This window comes from Lampetra planeri, chromosome 18 (genome assembly GCF_965212315.1).
Source record: "Lampetra planeri chromosome 18, kcLamPlan1.2.h2, whole genome shotgun sequence".
Taxonomy (NCBI): domain Eukaryota; kingdom Metazoa; phylum Chordata; class Hyperoartia; order Petromyzontiformes; family Petromyzontidae; genus Lampetra; species Lampetra planeri.
In genome coordinates this window covers 3,893,733-3,914,028 of record NC_136124.1, presented here as the reverse complement: position 1 = coordinate 3,914,028, position 20,296 = coordinate 3,893,733, and the positions used below count along the sequence as shown (strand labels likewise).

General features: G+C 45.9%; 1 protein-coding gene across 4 annotated transcripts in view; it reads right to left on the bottom strand.

Moving 5' to 3' along the window:
- LOC144723511 (tetratricopeptide repeat protein 7B-like) overlaps nucleotides 1–20,296 on the bottom strand; it is a 118,433-nt gene that overhangs the window by 92,190 nt on the left and 5,947 nt on the right. For 2 of the 4 annotated variants that reach the window (XM_078602321.1, XM_078602323.1), the window contains exons 4-10: nucleotides 16,805–16,935; nucleotides 14,915–15,036; nucleotides 13,503–13,532; nucleotides 11,547–11,625; nucleotides 8,545–8,726; nucleotides 5,397–5,460; nucleotides 4,329–4,466 (exon numbers count right to left, since the gene is read on the bottom strand). In XM_078602321.1, the coding sequence (XP_078458447.1) occupies nucleotides 4,329–4,466; nucleotides 5,397–5,460; nucleotides 8,545–8,726; nucleotides 11,547–11,625; nucleotides 13,503–13,532; nucleotides 14,915–15,036; nucleotides 16,805–16,935 (746 nt within the window). The remainder of the gene's footprint in view (nucleotides 1–4,328; nucleotides 4,467–5,396; nucleotides 5,461–8,544; nucleotides 8,727–11,546; nucleotides 11,626–13,502; nucleotides 13,533–14,914; nucleotides 15,037–16,804; nucleotides 16,936–20,296) is intronic. The other 2 variants (XM_078602322.1, XM_078602324.1) reach the window with 1 other exon arrangement.

Sequence of the window (20,296 nt, the reverse complement as noted above, 5' to 3'; positions counted from 1 at the left end):
GCCTTCCGGCAGCCTGCGGCACCACGTTTGAGGGCAGCCGCACCGATGCGTTTGTCGATGTGCTCAACATCACCGGGTAAACAGGCGTGGACAGGCAAAACTTTTGAGGGAGGAATATTTAAATACATTTCCATCCAAAGCAAGTCACTTATTCGATAGATGAGGAGAAGCTCCTCATAACTGAAACATATTTCTGAATAACTTAAGACAAGTTTTTGCATAATGCACAAAGGTGGAGTGCGCTTTTGACGCATTTTTGCGTGTTGATTGAAATGTAGAGGAATGTTAAGAACACTCTGAGACACGTGTGTACATCCAACTTGTAACACATATTTAACGTTAGTAATGGTCACCCCGAGTGCAACAAAACTTTAACTAAACATTCAACACACACACAGTGGGCTTCAAAACATTGGTGGGGAGTAGGGGATTGCAGTGATCAGTGCCCTCAACCACCAGAAACGCGGTGAACTGAATATTTATCCTGCCCACGGCTCACAAGTGGTGATATCCGAGTCAATCTTGGCTACCCCCTTCTATACCAAACCCGCATTGCCAAACATGTTTGGGTAAAGTCAAAGCAACCGCCATTGCCGACATGACATGCGGGAAGGCTTCATCCATCAGTGAACTGACAAGGGGATTCAAGTTATTCATATTACTCTTAATGCATTGTGTGGAAATGTTGGTGGCAGATTCTCACACTTTTTTTACTGCGCCTTATTTCACACGACTCATTCTTTTTTATTATTATTTGTACCACGCCTCCCATGCAGTACACCCCTCGAGGCACAAAAGCAAATGGGTATTTGATATAATTACTCAGGACGGAAGTGATTGCAGACCAAATAAAATGTCCAAAAGGAGCACACAATTCATCTACCGTGGCTTCGCTCTGGTGGCTGAATGCCATTGAGGCCATCATGACAACTTATTGGTTTTATCCGATACAATCCTCAATGCTGCTGCACTGTGGCCAACTTCACAATCATTATTCACAATATATTTGGGTTTTTTTCCAACAGGCATTGCCTCTTTGGGTGGCTTCATTAGGTTCAACCAAGGCTAGAGGTTGCGCATTTGCTTAAATACCTGAGCTGGTGTGGAGATCAAACCCACAACACTTTAGCTGTGTGGTGGCCGGGACCTTGCAGTAGTGGGATGGATATTTAAATCTGTGCGGTGTGTCGAGTGTTCTCTCCTTACTAGGTCAAGAGAGTTTTTAACCAGGGGCTCCAGTTTCATCCAACATACCAAAAACTGATTCATGGAATCGGTACTGGTAGGAACCTCCTGGTTACACCAGCCCACAGGTGATTATTGTGTCCGTCCATCCGTCGTGCAGGGAGGGGCTGGGTGGGGAGGGAAGGGCTGGATGGGAAGGGGAGGGTGGGGAGGGGCTGGGTGGGGAGGGTGAGGAAGGGCTGGGTGGGGAGGGGCTGGGTGGGGAGGGTGGGGAGGGGCTAGGTGGGGAGGGTGGGGCTGGGTGGGGGGGTGGGAGGGGTGGGGCTGGGTGGGCAGGGGCTGGTCACCCCGTGGTGCCCTTATAAATCTCAACGTTTAACCTACTCACGCCGACTTGTGCCCAATCTCACAGTCGGGCATATTTGCGGAATACACCACGCCGCCGTTGAGCCTGGCCATTGACCGAGCAACCCAACGTTCCTACCAGCTCCCTCCGCAGGAATGTATTTAAATAACCCAATGCAGGACCCTTATTAATACACATCTTGTGAATCAGTGAGGCATTCCTGAGTAAAAGGGTATTATGTATCATTATTATTTCCTACCATATAAACAAACGCACGTATAGTTGTATTCACGCGTGCATTAATACACACATAGGTGATGAATTCAGTGGACTGACAGCAATCATGCTGTCGTATTCAAATTGCAGATGTCCCCTTTGTCGGTGAACGTTTGGCCATACATTCGAATTTCTGCCACAGTGTAAAGTGTGCACATAATACAGGGTGGGATTTCACAAAGCAATGCCGCCAAATCCATTAAAGAGCACGCAGAGGTCAGGTGCGGTAATTGTTTCGCACTTTCAAGTTAATCCTTAACACCGTGAAATCCTGCAGCCAATAATAAGCACCGTAATGCCGAAAGTTCAAAATCCACTTGTGCACCAAAGCTTGCATATATGTATAAAACGTGGTCACGTTATTCAAAAGAGAAAAAAAGTAATCCTTACATTAATACACATTTCACTCCGCATATTTTTATGAACACAATGGGCCGAGATGATCATCGTCAACATGAATGATTTACCTACGAGGCCGTGAAGACTAAGAGTTAAAAACAGGAATAGCACAAATGCAACAATAAAATAATGACAATGTCCAAGCACAATACTAATCAGAAGGCAAACATAAGTGCATTCAGTTTTAACTCAGGATTCTAGCAACAGTGATTTTCCTTCATGCTCAAATAATTGAGGGCAGGCCATATAGGCCTTCGAAACAAACTTAGAAAATGATTGCATACGTAAAGAATAATGAATTAAGAGTTTCTGTAAAGTATATTCAGATGCATAACAATAGGTTTTACCATTTCTGGCGATAAAACAGCTGTGTCAAGATGTTAAAACACGAAACAGAATCCTTATTCAAGGAATCCTGCCTGCATTAACCACACGTACCTGTGGTGAGCATGCAAAAAGAAAGCTGTCTCTGGTGTGGACCAATCAGTTTCAAAGACAACGCACATGTTGTCAGAGCATGTTTTTTTTGCATGTTCACCACAAGTGGTGTGGTTAATGCAGACAGGATTCCTTGAATAAGGATTCTGTTTGGTATTTTAACATCTTAACACAACTGTTTAATTGCCAGAAAGGGTAACACCAATTGTTATATTTTAATGCTGCCAAGAAAGGTCCCATATTGTCTTCAGACGCGTTTGTCACAGTTAGACTCCAGACGTAATTCACATTGTATTGTATAGGCAAAGACGCACTTCGCCATTTACAATTAGTTTGGTCCGTCAGCCTATGGCATCTTCTAGACCAGGGGTCGGCAACCTGCGGCTCTTTAAGGACTGCTGCATGACGTCATTTATTGACCACCGTCTCGCATGAATGTGCATTGCGGCTCTTGAAAAATGGAATTTTTTTCCCGAATTCGAAAAAAAATGTCTCTTGTTGTTATTTTGTTTGCCGACCCCTGTTCCAGACCAATGCTTTTCAAACAACATTTGTTGAAACAGCAAAACTCTTGACTGGCTTCAACCTCAAGCATCTCGTCCAGTAATCGGGCTTAAACAGAATTTGACCGCATTAAAGATTGGTCCGGAAAATTCATAGACCGTACGTAGCCAACCGTGCTAATCTGAGAACCGGCGGTCAGAGCTCGGCAAACACACTTGACCTCGTCCACTTGTAAAAAAAATAAACTCTAAAGCATCAGCATTCCTTCTCATCGTGATAATACAATTATTTTAGGCGAATACCACTTCGCTCCCCTCGTCACGATTTGGTAGGTGAGATTCAATAAAAAAAACTTACTCATATTTTTATAAGAATTTTTTTATAATTAAAATTTATAAAACGCCCTTAAACAATCGTTCTCAGGGCACTAACAGTGTGGTGAAGGCTCGCTCCCCCCCCTCGCCCCAAGTGGAAACACAGGTCACATCAACCCGTTACACGTGTAGGGATTCAAATTGATTCTGAAGCCCAGCACTCACAGGGAGACATTTGTCCAGAAACGTTACAAAAGGTAAACGTGTTTCCAGACACATGCTTTTTAACATATTACCAGGAAACAAACCCATTCAAGGAGCCACATGCAATAGTCACGTGATAAGATGACACGGCCTAAAAGTCAGAGCGCGTTCGCCGCTTGATGCAGAGGTTCACGGTTCGAAACCGGCAGGTGTATTCACCTTGATGATACTTCACGCCGTCCGCTACACAGTGGACTTCATAGATCCCCCTGACAACATTCGTAAGAGTAGGCCATTGTGTGCCGGCCAAATTCAAACACTACTCTCAAATCATTCAATTGGGATTACACATGGCAATCATCGCCACCTACCGGCAGACTAATACCCGTTTTGCAGGCTAGGTGCTCAGTAACTTTGTGCCCACAGAGATCGCTACCACTCGGGGAGGGGGGGGGGTGCCCTTTGAAATGTTTGAGATGAGACGTGCGGCGTATCGTCCGCGAGCGCTGTATCAAAAACGAATCACTCTCATGAGGCAGGATGGCACATGAGCAGACACGCCTCAGAAGTCGGGAAAGACCAGGGGATTGAAGAAGAGGAAGACCACGAGTGTAAAAAATAAAAATGGATGATCGATGAATCAATGGGATTGCTACGCTCACCTCGGCCAGCATGTCGTACTGGCCGCGTCGGCCGAGGGCGATGGTGAGCAGGTCGTACACCACCGTGGCGTTCTGCAGACTCAGCACCCGGTCGTTGTTGTGCTCTGGCGTGCGGCTCAGCACCCCGTCGCGATTCGCCTGCCAAAGATCGTCATCAACATCACAATGGGTGCCTCATTCATAATAAAAAATAATGGCCTCTATTTACCCAGGAACACCTCAATGATTCAACACTTTTTCAGGAAGGTCCTACGTATGGATGTTGGGTCAAGTCCATGAATGAGTTTCTTTTGGCAGGAGAAAGGAATGCGCAGTACTCGGACAAAACACACGCGTATGAGGGGGCAACACGAAATGCTCGGCACAGTTTTTTCCTTGCCGTCATCTCCTGGTCACCTTGTAGATAACTCCTGCAACACCTGATATTCCAAATCAGTCTCCCATCCGTGGTCTTTATCCCCACCCGCAATATCAGTGTCAGCACCTTCGACTGTAAATGCGCTATCCACCACAGTGATTCTTATTTGATAATTAAACACCGTGCATGACCCGGGGCAAGTAATTACAGCTCAAATCAGCCATCAAGGGGAAGGTGCTAATATTTATGCAGTGATGGAGACAGTGCTGATGCATCTTAATGTTTGACGACGAGTGATAATGGCAAGCAGTACAAGCAAACAGTGCTTTGAGATGTCAGCAAGCAGGCAAACCAATACTCCTGTCCCACTGTTATACCCAAGCCGTGCCAAAACCGGGCCTTCATAGCACGCGTGATTTTCCACCGGCTATTTGCCGAGCCGAGTCGAAAACTAAACCGTCAAACTCCGACCTCACAAAATGACATCTGAAGCTGGCTCGGGGGCCAAGTAGCGTCAGGTGTAAGGCGAATCATTTTCATTGAATAAAATATGTATTCAGGTTCGCAGCACGGCTCAGGTTATGCGGTGGAAAAACAACCTGGCACCCTCCTCTGCCACGCTTTGCTGGCTCGGCAAGGCCCCGGCATGGCTCGGTCGTACGAGGTAAAATGCTCCTGATGAACACAAGTGACATTCCGGACACCCTTACCATAGACTCGCTGATCAGCAGCAGTAGCAGGGCTTCCTCTGTGTTCTCTTGAGGGCAGAAGAGGCTGGAGAAATTAAGCAGACCTTTTAAGAATCCGTCAGTTTGGTAATTACGTTGCACACAAGTTGTTTACAGAAACACTGCTCTGAGCTCCTTAACATGTTGCTTATGGGTGGTCAATTTTAAGTGTACGCCCATTGAAGTATCATTGATTTCAAATTCTCAAAAGGAAAGCAGAGCTATTTTTTTAACTAGCTCCTACGTAGGGATTCTCGGTGCTCTGAGCCTCGCCTGTCGCCCCCACTAATGTCCTCTTCTCCCCCCCCCAATGTGTGCAGATATACTACTGACTCTCTTGTATGGAGGGTGTAGGAATATATGCGGTGATCGACAATTGTTGTAAACCTGTTGGATCAACTTTTTACCCCCACCAACACAATACCAACACGGTCGATAAAGCTGAACTAAGCGGGTTAATTCACGGTGCGTGAGTTTCCCTTCCTCGTTGACCCCGTGACATCATGACCAATTTACAATTTAAGCGCAGCTAAGCCTATGGATTGGTAAAAGCATTACGAGTTCTGGGAATCTATCAGGATTGGTTCAGACAAGATAGGATGTTTTTAGGGACACGGGCTCTCGAGCCCGGTTTGGTGGCCAGCGTAGATCCAGTATCGTTCTCACTGCTCATGCAAAAAAAGGCATAATTGGGAAGCAAATTAATAAATACATTTTTGTAAATACACGCAATTGCGGAGCCATGATTTTCAGGTAGGGGGGGCAACCCCTCAAGCAATGAAAAATTATAGTTGTTAGTAAGTAAGGACTTGTCCTTTGCTTTTTATTCGACGCGTGTGCGGCGATGGCGCAGCCATCGATCGAGGGTTGAATTCGAACCGTTTGTGATCGGCATCGCGCTCGCTGAAGGTGAATGTCTTCAGGGAAGTCGTGGACTGTATACGCAACTGCGCGCGCAATTCTGTAAGTTATTTATAACTGCTTTGCCGTTACTTATTGGCAATTATGGACTCAGACTATTGTCCTATCATCTCCTAAAGTCCCTGGCACATCATAATATGCTACACAGTGGCAGTGGGGGTCGTAAGATGCCGACTTATTACTAATAAACCCAAATATGATGCAATCGAAATAGGGATTTCGAGCGGATCATTGGGGGGGGGCAGGTGCTACCCCCCCCCCCCACCACTGGCTCTGCCAGTGGAAACACGGGAAACTCAGCGCACACCCAATGTGACGCGGCGACGAATGATGACATAGTTGACATCAATTCCATGAAATCCCGCTTTTAAAACACGTCGCTACTCACGTGCGCAAATGATTTAAATGATAAGCAAATTGTATGCAATGTATTTAGCGTAACAATTGAAGTGTACGTCGACACACGACTTATTTAAATACGTGGTAAGACGAAACTCGAGTCGGCGGCTGCACGTTCAGATAAAAATGCAAAAGACGCGTCAGCCAGTATATAAATGTCCCACTGTGGAAGGACCAACAAACACCCGAAGGGCATGTCATTTATTCATAATACACGCAAATAGCCAACAACGACGTTAAAGGCAGCTGCCAAGGCTGATTGCACTTTAACTACTTGAACGGGCATTACATTACGGACATAATGGCTGTTTAAGCCACAGGCTAACCCAATGGTGCTCAACTGTTGGTCTTGGGTCCCGATGCAGAGCGTCTTTCCAAGTAGAGCCAATTTCTTCCATTCATATTTCAAGCAAAGTAAACACACTCCATTCATGGGCAGGCTGAAAACGTGGCCGTCGTACGGAGATTACCCGAAGGAGGTTACGCCGCACACGTCACGCGTGTTGAAACTGGCGGACCTGAAGGACACGGTGAGTTTGACCCGGCAGTCAACACACCGAAGACTGCCAGTCTATCCCATTTAGTGCCTACCCAACCCTCACGACCACCCTGCCCACCTGTCCTCATTCCCTTTCAAAGACTGCCAATTAAAATGTGCTAAATCCTTTGCCCTTCATAACTGCTTCACGTATCTATTACTTCATCTTCATTATCGTTATGAACGATGATCAAGCCACTGCTGGATGAAGGCGTGCCCCAAGCCGTCGTCATCTCTCGCCGCGTACAATCCACCTGGCACCAGCGCACGAGCCAAAATCATCACTCCATCTCCACTGTGGATGTGCTCTCGGGCGAGTTCCCTCCTCTGGCTGCCACTCCTGTTGGTATTTGTGGCGACAGGGCATTATCCTTCTTGTGACGTGTCCTGCCCAAACCCATTTTTACTTTTACAAACAGTCAATATGTCTTCTTGGTTCTTTCGGTAAAGTCACGTAGAAGGGAAATGATAAAATAATAAAAATAAAACATTATAAAAGAATTCTCACGACGTTTCGGCCACAACGCAAGCAGTCGTCCTCAGGTGAAGAACAGGTCTGTCGGAAAGACAGCGTCTGAATGAAACACCACCATGATTGGAGCGTATATTTAAGCTGGGTTGGAAGGGGAAGAGCGCCTAGACAAAATAATTTGCATATCAAGAGGAATTTAGCATATTTATTGGAAATGCAGATATGGGATTAGTCACTACTTGTGAAACGCGTAGAATGTCTTTACCCTGTGCAGGTTATGGGGGTCACTTAGCCCTCCTTCACCATGCCGATTCCAGAATGAGCCTGAACTAATCATCGTCACCATCGTCTTTATCTATGCACTACCTCGCGAGGCACCATTACTCAGCTTATGGGAAATGTTTAAAAGGGGGGCACAGTTGCAGCACCCTGGCTCGATAAAATTTAGGGGTGACGGCAAACCCTGCAGTGTGCCCATGTTTAAGGAGGGGGCAGGGCATGCAAAAACTCAGGGGGGGTGGGGGGGAGGAGCACGCTACAGTCATTGCAAAGCAAACTTTAAACAAATACTGAACGCTAAACAGAACGAAACACACAATCGCCTGATTTTGTCTATCATGCATTCTGCTCGATCTCTCCTCACCTGCGTAGCAACAGTTTGACTTGACTTTATAAGGGGGTTTGAGCCTTTAGTAGCGGGGATAGGGGGGGGGGGTCTCCCCCTCAAAAGGCCCCCCCATCCCTCAGGTGACAGCTGGGCGATCGAGCGCCGCTGCTCACGCCTCAACGCCGCCACTCACTTGTCGCCCGCGTAGGTGCGGGGCCCACGACTCGGCGAGTAGGCCTTGGCGAGCGGCGCCCGCGGCGGCTGCAGGGGGTCGGCCGTGCCGTGCGGGGTCTGCGGGGGGTCCTGCAAGGGGTTCCAGTAGCTCTGCTCGCACATGCCCCGCAGCAGGATCTCCGCCAGTTGCCGCGCGATCGTCTTCGCCACCGCGACGACGGCGTGGTGGGGGGAGGGGGGGGGGCGGAACGGAGGGGGGAGGAGGACACGGCGCGAAACGGAGTGGATTTATTGCACATGTAGCCCCCCCCCCCTTCACGCAGTGTGCGTTTTTTGGAATCATCGCTTTAGATTAACAAGGCACATTCAGCCAAAAAAAGTCATATATTCCTAAGCGTACTTTTATGCGGGATGCGATATATTATTCACGTATCGTTCCCAGCTCAAAATTGCTGAAATAAGGAATTTGTACAATTGAGACATCTACGGGGCCACCCATTTAGTACGTACGCATGGAGGGGGGAGGGGGAGTTAACCCAAATGCGTACGCTTGCGTATGGGGGGGGGGTCTACTGACAATGTGTGTACGCATAGGAAACGGGGGAAGGGGGGGGGGGGTGAAGCCTCGATAATAATTTATCTACATTGGCCTTCAAATGAGTTAGATAGTCCGGTTTCAACACGTCAATATTATTAATCCTTGATTGTTTCTGCGTGGAATAAATATCGGCCGTTCTATAGGATTCGGGGGAGGGGGTGCGTCAAGCGAACGTACGCAGGTGGGGGGTGTAAAAAGTACGCGTGCGTACAGGGAGGGGGTGAGGGGTCAAATCTTCAGATTTTTGTGTATGAACTAAATGGATGGCCCCTTATATTATTTTAGATAGGAAACTACTTAATTCACTTGTGTCGTCCACATCGGCGAATTAAGTCCATCTTAACGGGGGGCGGGGGGGGGTGGGGGGGGGTGTTATTCGCTGGACATCTACAGATACAACCCCTTTGTCGATCCACTCCTGGATGACGAGACTCTTCCCACGCTGTGTGGGCACGTGGAGATTGTGTGTGACCGCACTTTGCCACACTGGTCAGCGTGAGCTGGTTGCAGGCGGGGGGGGGGCAGACCTGGAAGCGTGGAAGTGCGGTGCAATAGTGGATTTTACTGCACTGCCCTCTGCTGCTCACCGCACAGCGTCGCAGTCCCTACGACAACCTTTTTCTGCGCACGGGTGAGTTTTGAGTTTGTTCCATTTGTTACAGGGATGGTCCCGTTAATAGCCAGTCGCCCGGTTATTTTAACAGGAGAGATCCGTGGTGGTGCGCGAGCGCATCAGCAAAAAAGAAAGAAAAAAACATAAATATCGCAGAGAACAAGTACAGGGCCCTTAAGGAATATCGCAGAACTAATGAGGTAAGCACCCCCCCCCCAAGCACTGACCCAGGCTCAACGCTGCTTAGCTTGTGAGCTCACGGGATCGATATATACAGCGCTCAATTGCAACTGCCTCTCAAGACGCTATAAAATATACGACGTGTGTCAATCGAGGACATTTTTCATATTTACTTATTTATTTTGCGACGTGACAGGCGGAAGTCTTGAGATAAGAATTGGCTACTGAAACGACAACTAAGTCTTTAAAAAGCATGCATAAAGACAGTCACATGCAGAAGAGAAGAGGGGTAAAAGGTCTCGAGCCTGGAGTCGAACAGGCGAAGGATAGCGGTCTCATCGGCGTGAGGCGCGTTGCAGGGTCAGAGAGCAGCTGGTCAGTGGGCGGGAAAGCAAAGTGCAGTCGACAGCCTCAACATTCAGTTTCAAACATGCAGCATCTTTAACGCGACGGAGTAATCCGGTTATCGTGCTTTTCACTGAGCACGCTAGGATTATGTCAATCCTGGCCCCAGGTGCCGCGCGTTGGCACGGCACAGTGATGTTAGATATCACGATACCATCACACGTCGGAAAGTGGAGAAACATTCTCATTTTATTAAGCCCAGACCCCTACACGGCACAGCTGGATTTTAAGAACGTACGACCATGAACATGCAATAGTAGTCCCTTTTTGTTGCTTTAAATTTAGAAAAGGACAAATGTAAAAACTATCATTTTTGTTAAGATTATTCCTTAAAACCGTGCGGTAATTTTTGCTTCAATTTACATAGAGAAAAAAAATCTGACGGCTTGGGGGGAATTTTGGATGAATTCACCACGCTGATACGAATTGTTTCGCAAAAGTGGTCAAATGCACTCCGATGAATTTGATAAGTGGCAAAATATTTGGACAAGCCGAGGCATCCTTGCTGACACACCCCCCCCCCCGCCAAACCCCACTGCTTCCCTATAATGTGTTTAACAGATGAAAAGTGCAGTTTGTAGTAATTCGTGGTGCAGGGAATGATAACGTTATTTTTAAGCAACAAGTCAATTACTGAACGCTGCTAGCAAGTGATTCGCAGCGATAGGCCAACATTTGTCCGTGGCCGAAGAAAACAAGCTAATCGGATAGGCTCATACTGCTGAATAAACACTTGAGCTCTGCAGTTCAGGCCCTCTGAAAGGGTAGGGGGGTGCAGGATGCGGCTTAGATACCGTGCAGGATAAAAGTTAAATGTGCACGGAAAAAAACAGCGCCACTTTTCGGTGTCAAAGCACACACATACACAACGCGAAACAAATGCCTAACACAAAACACATACACAATGCTAAACAAATGCCGAACACAAAACACACACACATACACAGCATGAAACCAATGCCTAACACAAATACACACCAATAAACAACATTAAACAAATGGCTAACACAAAACACACACACACACATGGCACAACGTGAAACGTGCCTTAAAAACACCGCGTTGACTAGGGGCATGCACATGTGGCACTGGAGCTTGGATGGAGGGGGACGCAGACACCTGTGGCCTTGATTGGGGAGGATGCCATTCCAAAAAGGTTGAGAAGCATGGGCCAAGCTGAATTTTACAAGAGAGCTGCGAGCCTGGCAATCGAGCGGTCCCATACCATTCGCAGGTTCTGCGTGGTCCGTGTCTCCACAGCTCTGAGGATTTCACGGAATCTGCCAACTCCTCGGGTGAGATTTCTAAAAAAAAGAGAAAAGAACCCATGCAAAAAGAAACGTACAATGAGCAATGAGCACACGTCAACATAATGAAATACCGATGCCAAAAAAAAGAGGCGCACAGTGTGCTGTGTTTATACATATCTGGCTGACATCTGCATTTTCGTGGAAAATGACAGATCGTTTACTCAACCACCTGTGAAGCCTTCACCGGGGGAAACATTGGGCGAGGATTTGTTTACCGTATTTGTGTACATCGCTGTGGATCGTCTTAACAGTGCAGTAGGACTGCAAATTGTTACTTAAGGGTGAAATAATGAACACACGATGTACATGTACAGCCTCTGATCAATCCACTGGTGGATAAAAGCTTCCCAAACACTGTGCAGGTAATGTTACCATACTTCACCGCGCCAACCAGTGAAGGTGGGGCGTACAGATGTGGGGGCATAATACAGTGCTATGAATGTTGCTGCACTGCAGCGAAATTCATAGCACACACCACGTGAATATTTTACGTTAATCGGTTGGAATAAATACGTCACCAGGTATTGATGCAGAGGAGTTTAATATTGCAAGGCTGGATATGTGTATGAGGTTTGCGAGCTGGATTAAGACGATGTCAAACACTGCGACAGGAAGCCGCTGCAATGGATTCCTCCATTGAGCAAACGCGTTAAGTTATGCTGAGCCAGATTCACATCTCGGCAAAAACGGACAAACGCATCGTCTTTGGACTTTGCTCCATTTTTGGCGATTGGAGACAAACATTGGGCAAAAGGTTCAATCACCTACATGTGAATGTGAATCGTGCTCAACGTCAAAATCTGGAAAAGCAAATTAATCAGCACGTTCAAATTGTCTTGAACTCTCAAAAAAGATCAAACAATGCAATCAGGGCTTAATTTCTTACTCTATATTTTCCAGCTGCTAGGCTGGCCTGGATTAGGGATTGTTGGGATAAGGCACTACCACAAGTAGACAAGGTACACTTATCCATAATATTGCTATATTATTGTAGACTATAATCCAATAAAATCCTATTACCAATCATAAGAGATAGATGTGGCATGCCAACATATTTCTGAGAACAACATTCAAGACTATTCCCGGATGAAATTAAGCACTGCATGTAATGAACTTCAAAGAAAACAAACCCACAAATACAGTAAACCAATCAAACATAAAATCAGGCCCATGCAAAGGAAATAGACATTTGTTTCACACAACTGATTTATAATCAAGAAGGAATGCACAAATAATCGTATTAGGACCAGAAATAACATGAACATATTTAAAACAAACAAACCAAAACTGATTTTACAAAGTAAATGTATCTGGTGATTTTTCTCACATGAGGAGATAATGTCATAGAAATTCAAAGCTTGTTTTGATCATTGAACTTCAATATCCAATATCCGAGCCAGGTGAAAATCCATTGAGATGCAATACCATTTTTAAACGATCTACTGAGTAAATACATACTCGGGGCTTATTGTAAATGTTGTCGCAACTTAGTAGCAGGCAATGCTAGATATTGGAATTGGGCTTTTTTTAATATGCTGGCAGCCAATAATCGCTCCCAATTTTAAAAACTGTTGAACTTTATTATATGGCACCATGCACTCAGGTTATTTCTGAACCCACGGGATTCAATCCATAAATCAAAGTGTCAAGGAAAAATCATTTAAGCCTTAACGCAAAAATCACACAAAGGAGACTCACATTTTCATCAATCACATGAACACCCAAACAGAAGCACCGACAGATACAAGATTTGAGATGATAATTTTCAAAAATGCTCAACAACAACAAAAAATACAAATTTATTCCATTCCAAAGCAGGATAGGCCGAGTATCCTTGCTATAGGTATCTGCGATTGGCGCATTGCACATACGCTATCTCAGACTTGTCCCACTGTGAAGTCCTGCAATTACAAACAAAAGCCAAGCATCCACGCACAGCACACATGTCGGTGACGCGGTAGGCAGGCAAGTGTTAAAAAAAATACACGCTAACATGCGAGCAGCAGGAGTCGTTTCTCATGGGCAGTATCGCGCAGAAACGGCCTCGCCTCAGAATGAGGCTGTATATGATGGCTGACAGCAACGCATTCGTCATGATGATGAGGCCTCCAAAGATGACGTTGGTAATGAATGGCTCTGACAGATACAAATATATAGGACAGACTGGATAGGCCACGGGGCCTTTCCAGGGGTGTTCAGTCTCATAACTCTTAACGGCAAACCCAAACAACCAAAAATGGAAATGCTTACTAATAACAATAATCACTTGGAACTCTTTATCAACAAACTGCCGTGTTGGTTATGGGAGTTGTTTCATCATATTTCACAAAGCTGGTCTGTGCAAGTTGGTGAAGGTGTGGACAAGACCACTTCAGATATTACCTACCACCGTGGCCTGGAATCGAACGCAGGAGACCAGGTTTATCGTGCAGCGTGCTAACCAAAGCAGCACTGCTCCACGCACAATCCCCTCCCATTAGAATGAATTCTTATCATAAGCCACTAAATTAATTCCGAAATATGGATATTTCTATTTGAAGCATATTGCTCTTTGTACATAAAACAATATTGTGACTGTTTGACAAATACGAATCATACCGTCAAGTTCAGTTTTTTGATTATCTTTTTAAGAGTATGAAAATAAGTGTTTTTGAGATAATAACTCTTCATCCTAATAATACAAAAAATGGCATATATTGTTCTGCTTTTATACGCTACACGTTGTTCCTGGCATTCATTACATTTCTGCATTTTGAATTTTTGTGCACTCCGTAACCTGTATCACTGTTTCATTTCAGTTACATTTTTTGATGTCTGTATTTTAACCCAGGTCTCCCTTGAAAAATGGCCTTCTGGTCTCAATGGGTTACAATTTGGTTGCAGGTAAAATAAAATGTGGACATTTAAAAATACATGTTCCAAACAACAGAAATCAATGATCGTCCATTCAGACAAATCCACGTGCAGGTCATACACTCGGTGGTATGCTGTTCTCGTGTCTTGGATCTATTGGCTGTACTATGTTGCTCTCTGCTTATCGTTAACCGTAACAACCTTTTGCTAAATGCTGCTAAAATAACCTCTTTTTTTAAATGATGGAAATCAAGATGAAGATGACACTGCTGATGTCAACAAACGGATATTGAGAAGAGCTTGAATTATTGCATATGCTTTAGACAGCCGGAGATCATGCGCCCGAAGGCGGTGATAACGGGGTCACGATGAAATGGCGATAAGATACTGGGCGAGGCGTTGGCAGGCCAAGCTGACCGCGCGGACATACCCGTTGCGGATGCTGAGCACGTGCGCGCTCTGCAGGCCGACCTCCAGGAAGTAGCCCATCTCCTGCTCCGGAGCCGACATACACGGCGGCTTTGGGCTGCGATTCTGCGCGTTTGTAATCGCCTGTGGACAGCAATCGTTACAATCCCACCCGCAAAGCAGCGCTGCCATCCATGCTCAATTTAACCTTAAAAAAATAAACAATTTTTGTATTTTACCAGGTAAGGCCCACTAAGCTATTTTGTTCTTTTTCAGAAGCGACCTGGCCTATCGTGTGGAAATTTATAGCAGTCAAATACTGTGAACGAAAGTTGATTCTAAATGTGGAAAATTCATACAACCACGGAGAGAACATGCAAACCCCAACAATATACAGGCGTCATGGTCAAGATCGAACACACGACCTCCTGTATACCAGACGAGGTCTTTTTCTCCAAAATGTTATCCCGATTATGCTCTCGGTGGTCATGTCATGGGAACATGTAACCATCTAGATTTCACCCACGGCAGTGCAACTCCTTCGTGTGAAAGAACGGCTAACCCTTCAATTTAATTTTCATCCATGAATCATTATATGCTGATGAAACCACATTTTTTTAAGATGTTGAAGATTCATAGCAAAGTAATACTCGAACCTATGATGTCACAAGCTCTGAAGCGGTATGTGCATATTAAGCTGCAACAGTGTTTTAAACTCGCAGCAGATGGCATTGGCGAGCATGCTAATTGAGTGAAATTATAAATATATAACTGAAATTGTGATAAAAAAGAAAAAACTTACAAATGTGAATACAACTCAACCATTTCATTACAAAATGGGCCAGGTACGCTTTTAGCAAAATCACGCAATGTCATGTAAGTGTGCAATGCAATGCGCAAAAAAACCCCACGGAGTTATGCCGAGAGTGTTGGCCACGTGCCACTAACCGGTGGCATTCCACAGATAACAAACTTTACGCGGAGACAAAAGACACGAGGAAACATGCAATTTCTGAACATTTTTGCCGTTTTTAACTCCCGCCATCTGCATGGCGGCAGTTTTCCCACAAATGCGCACGTCCGTGCATTTGTGTGTACCGCGGTGTCAGCCAGCATTACCGGCGAAATAACATTTAGGAAAAACGAGTTTAATTTTACAACGGCTCTATCCAAAGGCACGGAGTAATAACGTAAATGTCATAAATTATTACAGCGGGGATCATAAATGGACATTACAATATGAATAAGATTTTAATAATTAAAAACACATTCTAATGGCTAGCCGCGATGAAATATGTTTTATTAACTATGTGGTAAATCATCAACCACTTTCTTGACATGCGTAGCTGTTGCTTAACAGCTGTCGTCATGAGCAGGAGGGGGGTCACCCCCAGGGTGCACGCAAGACACATGTGGCTAAGAGACACCCACAACATTTTGCCCCCCCAAGTCAAAGTTAAACGTGCTCAGGGTTTGTCAGTCCTAAATATAGCGTGGCAATAATCATTCATGATAGCAGTAGATTCTGCAACCAATAACCACCGGATTCCATGCACTAGTCAGACACGCCCCAACTTACGTGTGTGTGTGCGCCCCTACATAGAGATGTGTGAGCTCGACATTAATTTAATCTCATAGAGATCTATTAGCTACAGTGACCTCCGCTCACTCATAGATGTTAGCTACAGCGACCTCCACTCACTCTCATCGCTGAAGTAACTGTATATACACTCATACTGGTCTGATCGCAGCAGCAGAAGCAGCAGCAGCAAACAGTGGGTCACCGCGAATCTGTAACCTAACCAATAAAAACCACCGGGACAAATGTTGCTGGCAGGATACCCCCAGCTTCCAAAAGGTGTGTGCCCCTGGTTGCGCCACCCCCCCCCACACACCACACCGCGAGACTGACCCGCTCGGCCTCCTGCAGGTAGAGCAGTGCGATGTCGCCCGCCTTCTCGTAGCACGTGAGGATTTCCTCCTCGCGGTCGCTCTGCCGGCTCCGTGATGGCGATGCTAGCGGCTGCTGCTCCAGGCACAGTCCTGCCGAGCGCGAGCAGAGAATTTACATGCTCGTACGATACAGTCGCCTACTTATCACTCTCCTATCGCTTCTACCGTCGTTACTGAGCCCACAAACTTCACTCATTGAGGACTCCAAACTGGCTCCTTTGTGTCATCCATATTGCGTTCAACCACTGTACCTACAGGTCAATCAATTTGTCTTACTTTTACTTTTTTCGCGCTACTTAACTTTGAAATTCCCTCCCATTGCCTCGTGTGTTTCCCCGAGTTATTAGAACGTTGCACAATTCAAGATCCATTAACTTTGATCTTTTCTAACCTCAATAGTGCTGATTGTTGCTGGCTGTTTTGTGCTGTCACCCTTTGGGCCTGTTGCTCAGCAACAGTGATTCATAAATAAAACAATACGTTGATTTATATTGCGTTTCAAAGTGATCGCTGCTTAAGACACTGTACAGAACCATTTGGTATATTTATTTTATAGTGAGATGCATTCAGTCAGTCAGTTATAGGCAGAGGTAAAAACGTCTCGAGCCTGAACTAGAACAAGTTGACAGCACGGATGGATAGGTGGAGTGAGTTCCAGATTGGGAGCTTAGACAGAAGGCTTTTATTGCTGTAGTAGAGGGTGCATGGAGGGGAGCACAGGTAGGCAGGGATGATGAAGTGAAGTGTGATCTTGAAATTGATTCAAGACTATTGGATGCCAGTTGTTGGATGAGATTATTCGTGTGATGTGGTCTCCTTTATCTACTCATGGCATGTTTGTAAATTGGTCAAAGTGAGTTGTCTTGTGATGCACAGACACGAGTGTCGCAGTCTGTCACTGCCAAACACAATTTGGTTTAACTCGGCAACTCCAAAGGCTCTCAAATTATATATTTTTTTTAAAGCCGGCAAAAAAATATTTTTGGAAAAGCAGCATAAGTAGTTGTGGAAACATTTTACTGCCAGAAATCTGCCTCCTTCTGCTGCAGCCCTATAAAAGGGAAACGGAGTGAAAGCAGTAAATGTGAATGGCTTTTAAGCTAACTAAATGTATACAAGCATTTTTATGAGAACGTTCAATCACACTCAACAGCACAACAACAGAGATCGGCATTCATCCAGGGCATGATTTCAGGGTTCACGGAGAAAGGGACCCCATTCCTGTCGCTGAAAAACACAAACTCGTGTTTTACCCAAGGCCTAGCGAGACTTTCCCAGTCAGAACGTTGTGGTGGCACTCGGGACCCGTGAATTTTACAGAGTGCGCGGCCGTCAGCTGGATACAAACACTATTGCTCAGCACATCACAAGCGCACCCACACTATGTATACATCAAATGAAAGGTCAACTATTTAAACTGGCGGGAATACGAGTGCAGACCGACTGAAGAAATAAACACTGGGTGTAGGCCGCTAGTCAGTAAGCAGATACAAGGCAGCTCAAGAGTGCCACTTGGCGGCCACCTCTACAAAGTGGAAGCGTGAACAGAGGCCGTTACTTTACAAATTGTAATTTGATTTTAATTATGTTTTACGCAGCTGAATAAGCAAGGCACATGCATATGAATGAAAAAATAAATCATCTTCACACGCATTCACACGCTGCGAGTATTTGAGGCACAATCATTTATCCAAGACTGCTTTTAAGAGATGACATGCAAACACGATTAGTCCAATGCCCACAACGCAAAACTCAGGAGCGGAGATTTTGGAAACGGATGGACGAAATTCCTAGCTTATCACGATTTTCTGTGCCATCATTTAATTCCAAAAGATTTTATCTTGAAATGTCAATTTTATGAATTCTCACAAGTCACAAACGAAGCCCTCTGTGAGATGGATGCTGCATAGAGGCTTTGCTGTACCTATCGTGGCTTATAAGCAATAATATCACACTGTGATCAAGTGAACATGACAACCCTTCCAGATCAAGGCACGGCTTTCCCGTATTTCACGTCCAAACACACCATTGAGCATGACTCGGATAGGAACAAGAACAGACTCTACCTCCAATGTTCACTCACTGAAAACTTACCAATTAATTTGAAGGAGAATCGTGGACATGTGCACATGTGATGATACGTGTTTGTAGATAGCGTCGTTCATGCAAACTGCATTTCACAATAATGCACAATCAGCAACACACAGAGGTGCATGCATATTCACATGTTTTCAGCCAATTCGTGAGTGTTTATACATGTGAGAGAAAGCCAGAGCACCCAGAGAAAAACACATTCCTGCGGAGGGAGCTGGTAGGAACGTTGGTTTGCTCGGTCAATGGCCAGGGTCAATGGCGGCGTGGTGTATTCCGCAAATATGCCCGACTGTGAGGGCGGGCACAAGCCGGCGTGAGTAGGTTAAACGTTGAGTTTTATAAGGGCACCACGGGGTGACCAGCCCCTCCCCACCCATCCCCACCCCCCCACACAGCCCCTCCCCACCCAGCCCCTCCCCACCCAGCCCCTCCCCACCCAGCCCCTCCCCACCCTACCCACCCAGCCCCTCCCCACCCTCCCCTCCCCACCCAGCCCCTCCCTCCCCACCAAGCCCCTCCCTGCACGATGGACGGACACAATACTCCCCTGTGGGCTGGTGTAACCAGGAGGTTACTACCACTACTAGTGGATGCTAGAGAGCAACACTCTATCCCATACAGATGGAACAATTGGAGAGGAGCCCCCACTTTGCTGTACCGCCTTCTTCTGGCGAGCCAGGGTACGGAACCTCTTCGACACTCACAGGAAGGGAGTTGAGCAACATGCGATCCACCAACCCTCGCCTCCACAGTGCTGGATTACAGGCGTGCGCAGCCACCGCCTCCCAGGGCTGTACACTGTTGGGATGTGTGACCTATCAGGTACTGGGTATGAACGGACTCGCCCGAAGAAAAGCCTCAAGTATACACGAGGCAAAACGCCGCACACCAAAGGTGCCGCATACATGAAGAGATCGCGAACCTCCTTGCGTACTACTCCCTTCAGCCCTTTGCCAATCCACTGTTGGGTAAGGGCCTCCCCACGCCATGCAGGACACAGGGGTTATTTGAATATAATTCACCATGCTGGGCCAGTGCAGGTTAGTGAATATGGATAGCGTATACGTGGGAAAGCTTAAGTGCAGTATAACAAGTGTTTTTTTCTATGCTGCCAATCACATAGCCCAGCAGAAGTTTCCAAAAGGCCTGTTGGGTGATGGTAGTTGCCCATCCCGGCAACATCCAGGCTCAAATATTTTATCTTGTGGCATCTGACAAGATCGGATGCATTCCAGGTGCTTTGGCCAGACTTTTGAGAAACACTGGCGCACGTATGTAGAGCAAAATTTGGAAACATTTAATAAATAACCCAACAATTTGTGGCATTTCTCCAAAAGTAATATTCACATATTAGGCT